This window comes from Medicago truncatula, chromosome 1 (genome assembly GCF_003473485.1).
Source record: "Medicago truncatula cultivar Jemalong A17 chromosome 1, MtrunA17r5.0-ANR, whole genome shotgun sequence".
Classification (NCBI taxonomy): domain Eukaryota; kingdom Viridiplantae; phylum Streptophyta; class Magnoliopsida; order Fabales; family Fabaceae; genus Medicago; species Medicago truncatula.
In genome coordinates, this window is record NC_053042.1 from 21,909,433 (window position 1) to 21,918,670 (window position 9,238).

At 34.0% G+C, this 9,238-nt stretch overlaps 1 protein-coding gene and 1 long non-coding RNA gene across 2 annotated transcripts; both read right to left on the reverse strand.

The window, feature by feature from the left end:
* Positions 1–825: 825 nt before the first annotated feature.
* Positions 826–4,562, reverse strand: LOC25483348 (eukaryotic translation initiation factor 3 subunit E). The gene is made up of 7 exons (XM_013612023.3): positions 4,096–4,562; positions 2,810–3,037; positions 2,592–2,713; positions 2,166–2,385; positions 1,867–2,009; positions 1,467–1,604; positions 826–1,152 (listed from the first exon to the last, which is right to left on the reverse strand). Exons 1-7 carry the CDS (start codon positions 4,456–4,458, stop codon positions 1,053–1,055), a joined length of 1,314 nt encoding a protein of 437 aa, XP_013467477.1. The 5' UTR covers positions 4,459–4,562; the 3' UTR covers positions 826–1,052.
* Positions 4,563–5,388: 826 nt separating this feature from the next.
* Positions 5,389–6,308, reverse strand: LOC120580902 (uncharacterized). Its single transcript, XR_005646668.1, has 2 exons — positions 6,075–6,308; positions 5,389–5,681 (listed from the first exon to the last, which is right to left on the reverse strand). It is a non-coding gene; the product is annotated as an uncharacterized lncRNA (long non-coding RNA).
* Positions 6,309–9,238: the final 2,930 nt, after the last annotated feature.

The following is a 9,238-nucleotide window of genomic DNA, read 5'->3' on the forward strand; positions in this document are numbered from 1 at the left end:
AAAAAGATAAGAATAAAGGCATCAAAAGTTAATGACACCAAGGTCAAAATCCTAGTATGTCCGTATTTTTTATTTTGTTAATGTGTATAAATTATAACCAATATTTTTTGTATAAATTTAAATTTTATTTGAATTATTTATTAATTCAAATCATTTAACTATTTTTTTGTGTTAGATATAAGTATTGATGTTTGTGAATTGTGAATTTCAAATTATAACAAATTGTATTTATACTTTTCAATGATATCAAGAACCCCCAACACCCTCTCTCACAGCACATAAATCTTTCCACCACCCTGATGCCTGGACCCACCTCGCCTAATGCCACCTTCTTCTTCCTCATACTTGGTTGTCAACACTTTATACCAAAAAGCTCTTTTATCAACATGTAATCTCCAACACCACTTTCCAACAACGCCGCATTAAGAACTAAAATTAAAGCTGAACATTTGGTAACATATTTACTGATAAATTGTACTCTAAAGAACTCCAAGTTGAGCAATTTTACAATAATTGATAAACAGAATTTGCTATTACAAAACTTTGATTTCGTTAAACTTTTTCCAATTCTCACCAAGTTCCATACAAAAAAAATTTAAAAAAAAACTTTTGCGAAGTACCAAAATGCAGAAATAAAACAAAATCCATGTGATTGGTCATAGGTTTCGTGCAAGAAAAAAATGTATGTATTGTATGTAAACCGCGTCAATATAGCGGAATCGCAGTACATAGTGGAGCTATGGTGAGTTGAATTTTGCGGTGGCGGCTTTTGCGGCCGAAAATTGCAGCGGACAAACTCGTAAAAAATATATGGTGAATGACGTATTCCTACAGCTTGAAATGATGATATTCATGGTAAATGTATTAAACAAAATGGTAGTTATAAATACTACATGTCTACATTGACGGTTAAAACAATAGGAGTTATCAGAAAAACAACCTTCAAGTAAGGTTACATCCCATGAATTTGAATGCAATCTAAATAACAAAAAAACAAAACGATGCATCCCGGGAAGATAGAACAAACACTCTCCTCAGTCTACCTAGACAGTTTAACGAGCTGCCTGAGCTTGTGCTTGTTCCAGAAGTTGAGTGACCAACTTGTAAGTGCGGCCGTTAAGGGCCTTTGTATGGTCTATCAGCTGCTCATACCTGGACATGAAGCAATTCAAAGATTAAGGATCCTAGAAACAAAGTAGAAAAGGTAAAACCAGAATACTAGTTACAGTAGTAATAGTCCTATGAAACACAGACACGAAAACTGGACACTACACCAAACTGACACAGACACCAATAATAATTTTAGAAAATAGAAGTGATAATATGCAACTACAAGTGTCACTATTGTTTGGGATACTTGGACACACTTTCAGTCTAAAATGCGAGTTATGCATAAGTTAATACAGTAAAAAGCCATAAGACCATAAAATCCCATATTTATCAAGTCGGTAACAAAGTCAACTTACACATTTGGATGATTGGGTTCCATGATAACGGTTCCAGTTTCAGAGTCAATTTTGGCATCAAGCTTTGAGCCACGGATGAGATTCACAATCCATCTCTCAGCCTCCTCGTAATTCAAATTTAGCTTCTCAGCAAGTACTCTGTTCAAAAGAAATATCAGCAATTGAGCAACCCTATAGTAAAAAAATTAGTTGTGTTGCATGTATGGTCTATTAAGTAAAAACCAGAGACAATAGAAAAAACACGACTCTTATTTTGTGCATTTGATTTCAATAGACTATCAAGATCAATGACACAGAAGTTGAGGCGTGTTTTTCCAGGTGAACAAGAGAGGCTTATATAAAAGTTGTTAAACCAGACGGTAGTACGACATTTGTAGCAGATATTAGGTACATTACATACCCCATGTCAATTCGTTGATGTATCCTACAGTAGGTCTCAAAAATAAACAGCCTAGCATTTTCAAGGAACTCGTCCCTTAATGGTACAGTTGAGAAGTTGCTTTCTTCAACTCGTTTACCAAGGAAGGGATCATTGAGAATTACCTGCATTTTTGCAAATGGTAAGCATATTATAATCAACACATAGGTGAAGCAAATACCTAATAAGGACGCAAATAAAATAAAAAACAAACACAAATTAAAATTTACATCACTTCAATAGTTGACATTTATTAGCTAGACAACAGAAAGAGAACTTACTTCTTCACACTCCCTCATCTTCTTTTGTGCGCCATCAAAGTCATAGTTGACATAAACACAAGCCAAAAACTCAGTGATGGGATCCTTATATGAATTCTGCTCTTGTTGAATAACTTTAATAAAATCTTTGAATTGAGGCCTCCTGCGCTTGTTGACAATAAATGCTGTGGCCAAGTATCGCAAAAGGTGTGGAGCACTAGTTTGGATTGCATTAAGATACCTGGACACGATATCATACATCAGACAAAGCAACATTTAAAATACTAAACCCAGAACATGCAAGAAATAGTCACCCAGGGAGAGGAAGCATGCAATTGAAAAAGTACTACGCAGATTAACTACAAAAACAATATTTAAATATTTGTTTTGATTAAAATCAAATTAAGGCATCCAGGGGGAAAGGAAAAATAAGTCGACAATGCATACTTGTCCTGGTTAAACAGATCAATTATCTGTGTTCTTCCATTATCATGGTTGAAAAAGATGAACAGACTCCAATGCATCAACCATATTCGGCTTTGCACCTGATTTAAAGGTGATGAAAAATTCTGCAAAAAAAGTTCACCAACATTAATTTTTTATTAATATCATCAGCATAACAAGCAAGAAAGTGGTGCTACTCAATACATGAACAGATAAACAACCTTTGAGTCAATTATTTCCTTCAAGCGATTGAGCTCTTCCAGGGCAATATCCCAGTTTTGCATCAATACTTCAGCGGCCAGCTTTCCCCATAATGCATTCAAACTCCTTTCACTGTTTGTGCATAATGCTCTGTACTGATAAAGATAGTCAGCAGCACCAGAGTAGTTCCCACATTCAAACTGAAATTTGGCATATTGGTATAATGCCTCTATCTGTGCAGGACCAATCTGTAGAATCATCCTTTTAGAAGTCAGAATTCAAATACAACAAAATTTGAAAGTGGTATTTTATTAGAAACAATAAGGAGTTAAGCATAAAGATCTGAGTCAATAACAGCGTTAGCTCCTCGATAGCAAGAGAGCATATTAAGTGCATTTGAAAGAACTTATATAGGATTATCTTATATGACATAAGTACTTGTGCAAGTCTTTGAAAGGGCGTATAAAATAGCTTATGATGTCCATTAACTGTTTTGAACTTATGAAATAAGCTCAACAAGATACTTTATAGAACAGACAACGTATACATTACATAAACTATCATGTGATAAACATTTTTTTCATAAGCACACAGTTAAGTCGTTGCGAAACACCCATTACTATTTGATTACTCACTACCCTTTGGCAGCTTAAGCCGCCTAGTGTTACAAACTTAACTATAATTAATTTACAGACAAAACCTATATTTTAGCAAGTTATAATTCTCAGCATTACAGTCATGGTGTATGCAAGGTTCCACTTTTAGGAGTCAAAATTGATTATAAGGTGTAGAATTGATTTTGACATGTTTGGTTTCCCTAAAGTAGAATTAATTTTGCTTCAAGAAACTATTATACTTGAATCTAGAAATTGTAACTTATGATTCTAGAATTGATTTTTACAATCAAATTTATCCTTCAACTCACTTTTACAATGTGTCCAAACATAAATCGCATTACCATCAACTCATTTTCCAAAATCAATTCTCGTCAATGCACAACCAAAAATGTCAAAGTATGTGTTTGTTTTCATGTCCAAATGTGGGTGAAACTACATTATTTTCAGACAAATATTACAAAAATGAATTCTACACCTCTAGAATCAATTTTGATTCCTCCAAAAGTGGAACAAAACATACACAATTCTACATTTTTCTCAGGGCAGAACCAAACATACACCTAGTCTAGAAAAAAAACCGAACAACCAAAAAGAACAAATGACATTACATGATTATAAACCTGTTATTTCTGATTAATTACTATCAAAAACAGATTATTTCATGACAATAAACAATTAATTCTTGAAACCTGGTATTTATCATTAAGCATCTGAAGATTATAATGTTTATCAGCTCTCAATTCCTGAACAGCAGCAGGATTCTGAAGAAACGCCACAAGAGGTGCAGCAGCATCTTCAAGAGACTTAAGTCTAGCAACAACGTCAGCCCTACGTTCAACCATATCCTGAGGAACATCTTCAGTTTGATAAAGAGTTTTGAAAATGTCCATAGCATAATCAACCATGTTTGTGTTGTTTAAGAGTTCGATCTTAGCCTTAAGGATGTGGTTATCATCGTATAACTGTCGCTCTTGAAGAAACTCTAAGAGTGGGAAGACGAGATGACGGTCGAGGTTTGGTGCCATTCGCGGTGTTAGATCGTATTCCGCCATTCTTCGTCTGGTTTCAGATGCGGCTGGCTGGCCACCTGTGAGATAGATGTGCAGCTGCTATTTGGTTTTTTAGGGTTTAGTAATCTAAAACAACCAAGCTTTTTTGTGTGGGGTGAAAAAGAAATATAAGGGTCTAAAATCACCAAATTCAGAAATTAGGGGGATAAAGTGCAATTTTATATTTATTTTTTTGGAGGGTTTGAACCACGGACCTTGCATATAGTATGCAGTATGCATTGTCCTAAACAACTGAGTTTAGCTCATGAAGACAATTATTCACTTTCTATTAATAAAATAAATCATTTCAATAAATGAATATGATAGTAAAATATTTGTCCCCGTGAGCGTAGCTTCAATTGGCATAGACGTGCATTGTTATATGCAGAGTCGAGGTTTGAACCCTGAACGTCCTACTTATTCACCTTGAAAAAATGAATTTTAGTCATAATAATAAAGAATCTTTGTACTAAAAAAAAAATTGCAATGGTCAAGATTCCATCTTCATCAATTCAAACACCCCCCCAGTTGTCAAAACGGGTCGGGCCGGCCCGTTTAACCCGATTAATAATTATAGGGTTTAGGCCTTAAATATTGAGCCCGAATTTTAATAGGGCTTTTTAGCCCGGCCTTAAAAAGCCTGGTACCCGTTAGGGCTAGCCCGAACGGGCCGCGGGTAGCCCGCATAACAAAAAAATCCTATAAATTATATATATTTTTCAAATAATTCTTTACTTAGTTGATTATCAAACTAAAAAATAAAAGTGAAAATTCAATGAATTAACACATATGAATGTAATATAAAATTATATTTACTCGTTTAGTTATTTATAATTGGCTAAAATGTGCTTTTGGTCCCTGCAAATATAGCGAATTTGGGTTTTGGTCCCTGGTAAAAAAAAAATTGAAAACATCCCTGCAAAATTTTTTGTCTTTTAAAATAGTCCTTGGATCCACTTTATTGCTGATTTGGCACATTTTAGTCTACATAGCAGTTGCTGACCATGCAATCATGCACACGTGGCAATTCACTTATTTAAAAATCATTTTTAAAAATTAGATAATATATTTTTGAATTGAAAAAAAATATTTTTACTTGATTAAAAAATAAATAAAACTGCAGAAAAGGGGGAAAATAAATTGTTCATCTTCTTAACGTGTTCTTCATCCCTCCTAACCCCAAACCTTGTTCTTCTTCCCATAACCAAACCACCATCATCTTCTTCCTGTAACAACAAAAATTAAAAAACTAGGAAGAATAATCAAAATATTCATCTTCAACAATCCAAAATTCATCATTCTTTCATTCATTAAACCTATATTTCTCTCAAATTTAAATCCAATTCATCTTCTTACAAATTCAAACCTATAACAAAATCAGAAGCAGCAAGGGAAAGGGAAAAACAGAATTGCAAACTAGCAAGTTGATACAACAAAATGAAGTCGCTGCATATTGTAACAAGCGCAGCAGCAAGGGACTATGTAGGAAAAAAATACAGCAAAATGGAAGAAATCAGCGCTGTAACAACATAAATCCCCACATTACAAAAACTTTCATCAACAGCTGAAGGGCCGAACAACACAAACCCCATAGCAGATTCAAAAACAACGTCACAAACCCAGTTATCAAGTCATCGCCATCGACCTCGTCGCGCTACGATGTGCACCACCGTCATCACCGCCGGCGTCCCGTTCACCAACCACCAAATCTGCCATCGCCGGCAACAGCCACAACGTGGCTGTTCTCACGTGACTCTCTTCCATCACCATGCCATCACCGTCATTCACCGCCGTGTTGATGAAGAAGAAGAAAAACAGAATCTGAGAAACACGTTCTGGTTATTTATTTCAATTAAAAATAAAATGTTATTTTTTTAACTAATTTTCTATGAATTAAAACGATTTTAAAATAATGTAAAATGCCACATGTACAAGATAATACAGTCAGCACCTGCCACATATGCAAAAATGGGCCAAATCATCAGTAAAGTGGGGTCAAGGACTATTTTAAAAAACAAAAAATTTTGCAGGGATGGATTTCAAAATTTATTTTTACCAGGGACTAAAACTCAAATTCGCTATATTTGCAGGGACCAAAAACATATTTTAGCCTTTATAATTTTAAAGATCAAATATATAAATATCTATAACTTTTTTAAGGGAAGTAAATATCTATAACCATAACGTATCTAATTTATTTAAAATTGTTATCCTCGCCGTTTTAGTTTACGACAAGTGTACGAAAATGTTTGCAATTTATTTTTGTGCTAGACATTATTTAAACATATTAAAAATTTATTTATAAAAAAATCTATAGGAGTATTTTATAGTACTTTTTTATATAAAAAAATGTAATTTTTAATAAGGGCCGGCCCGTTAGCCCGTGTAGGGCCGGGCTCGGATAGTATATTTTAAGCCCGTTTTTTCAACCGGACTTTTTGGTCCGGTCCGATAAAGCCCGAAGCCCGTTAGAGCCCGCCCGTTTTGACAGCTCTACCCCCCCCCCCCCCCGGCGCTTATCTAGCTTTTGAAATGAATTTATAGTTGTTACTTAAGGATTAAATATTTAAAAAAAAAAAAAAAAAAACACTTAAAGATTAATATATACAGTTGTGTGTGGAGATGCCTGACCCGTAAAATAAAAACATGTATAATGCTTAAAGTGGTAGAGCGCAACGACACTTTATTTATCTCATAAGTATAAACAATGTGGTTCTTAAGATGTATAAGGTTATTTCTATGTGTTACACGTTGGTACAAAACATGATGAATCCTGATATGGTGCATAAGGTCAGATCTTGTGTTGCACCGTGTGATATGACAATGTGGTCACCTCAATGGACTTGAACTTGACTCGTTTATTCCGCCTTCATGTCATCTTCTTAATGGCCTTTGCTATTGGATGACCCAAGTGATAATCGAGTCATTCCTTTTAGCATTGTACCATTACACTAGCATCGTACGATTACACTAACCCTTGCTCACTATGATAAGTAACGGATCTAATATTATTAAAGAGAAAAGTTATTGAAAAGTTTCGATATGAAATTCGAAAGAAAAAAAATACTAGTGTTAGTGCGTGATTCCCAATGTGAAACTCAGTTGTACACAATATATGTTATCCCCCTATAGACTTGTAGCTCGTAGAAAAGATGAAAGTTTAAATGATTTATGATGTGACTACTCATGGGTTACATTGCTTTGTTTCATCGTATTTTCAACATTTGTTCATGTTGTGGTGTTCGACTAACATAGTGATGTGATTGTTGCTTTTAGAGATGCAATATGAACAATTATATTCGTTGGCATAAGATCGTATTGTTTGATCGCAATGACTACCTCCAAATCATTTTCAATCGTTGATGAACGGTGCCCTCCATTTTGAATATATCCCCTTCATCATTTCCTTATTAGGAATTTTTTTCTATGATGGTTGAAGATTTTTGTGCTTTTGATTCCTCACTCTTTTGCTTTTTCATTTTTCAGGTACATTCTTGTTTTCCTTCAAATTTATTTGTATTTCTCCATAATATAATCGATGAACAACGCCCGATTCTTTTTAGGTGAAGAAAGATCCTCAACCTTCTAGTATAAGTAATTAACAAGAAAATCCACCTCATATTCATTCTTTCCAAGTAGTTCCAAATATCCCTAGTGAAGACTTATATAAGTACTTTTTTGGGGACGACTCAACATCCATTGATCCCCCATCATCTGAGGTGTGTCAAAGTTTAGCCGACGTTGGCCTTCGAAAGAAGTTTCCTACCAAGCGAAGGAAGTGGACTCCCTCCGCACTTTAATGACTCGCCTTGGATAATTTGTTGATGTCCCTTCTACCCAATGCCAGATTTATGCTCGGATTGGTGTATCATTGAGAGATATATCGAGTAATTACATGGGTTTCCATAGATAATTGCAATACGCCTGATCTATATTTTATCGGCTATATAAGCTTCAATAGAAAAAAAAAGGCATCATTTAAGGCGTCCAATAGTGGCATAACATCAAATAAGAATGGATCTTTTGCATGAACAAGAAATCAAGTCTCAAACGTATGAGTTGTTGGCCGAGAATAAGTGGACTAACAATGAACTACCAATGTTGTACTAAGAGGCCAGTCTAATATCCAACAAACTCCAAGGTGTCAATAAGTGGAGGCTCGATCTCTTTACCAAAAAATATTATAATATTATATTAACCAAAAATCTCTTTTATACAATTGTATCCAACCAAACTAAATAATAATTTTTTAAAAAGGAAAAATGTATTTTTTCTAATTTTTTTTTACTTTTGAAAAATATTTCTTTATGATATATTAACTCAGTTGATAGGAACAATGCATAAAATTCATAGTTTTAAAACTCGGCTCGGTCATCGACTCGACATGGATACTGGGTCAATGAGTTAATGGTCGAACCACTGACTCACTGGTTGAACTGCATGACTGAATCGGATTAAACCGTATGACTCGGTCATATGACCCGGTGTTAATATTAAATTTTTATAGGTATTTAACTTGATTAGGTTGGGTCGAACCGATGACTCGGTCATTTAAAAACTAAAAAAAACTAACATGTAATATATATTAGTTATTTTTTTAAAAGGTATACCTATATTTTGTTGAGAGGAAATAGTTTTTTTTTTTCATATTTATTAATATTAATATAATATCTAAATTTTAAAAAAATTATATGCATATTATTTTTTAGGGGTATTTATTATTATTATTATTGTGAAAATAGAGACATTTAAAGATCATGTGATCTTTTTGAAGAAAAAAACA

Coding starts and splice junctions, on each gene's coding strand:
- LOC25483348 (XM_013612023.3), bottom strand. CDS start 4,458: ATGGCGGAATACGATCTAACACCGCGAATGGCACCAAACCTCGACCGT. Junction 3,038..4,095: donor TGCTTAATGATAAATACCAG/GTTTCAAGAATT, acceptor ATGATTCTACAG/ATTGGTCCTGCACAGATAGA. Junction 2,010..2,165: donor AGATGAGGGAGTGTGAAGAA/GTAAGTTCTCTT, acceptor GCAAAAATGCAG/GTAATTCTCAATGATCCCTT.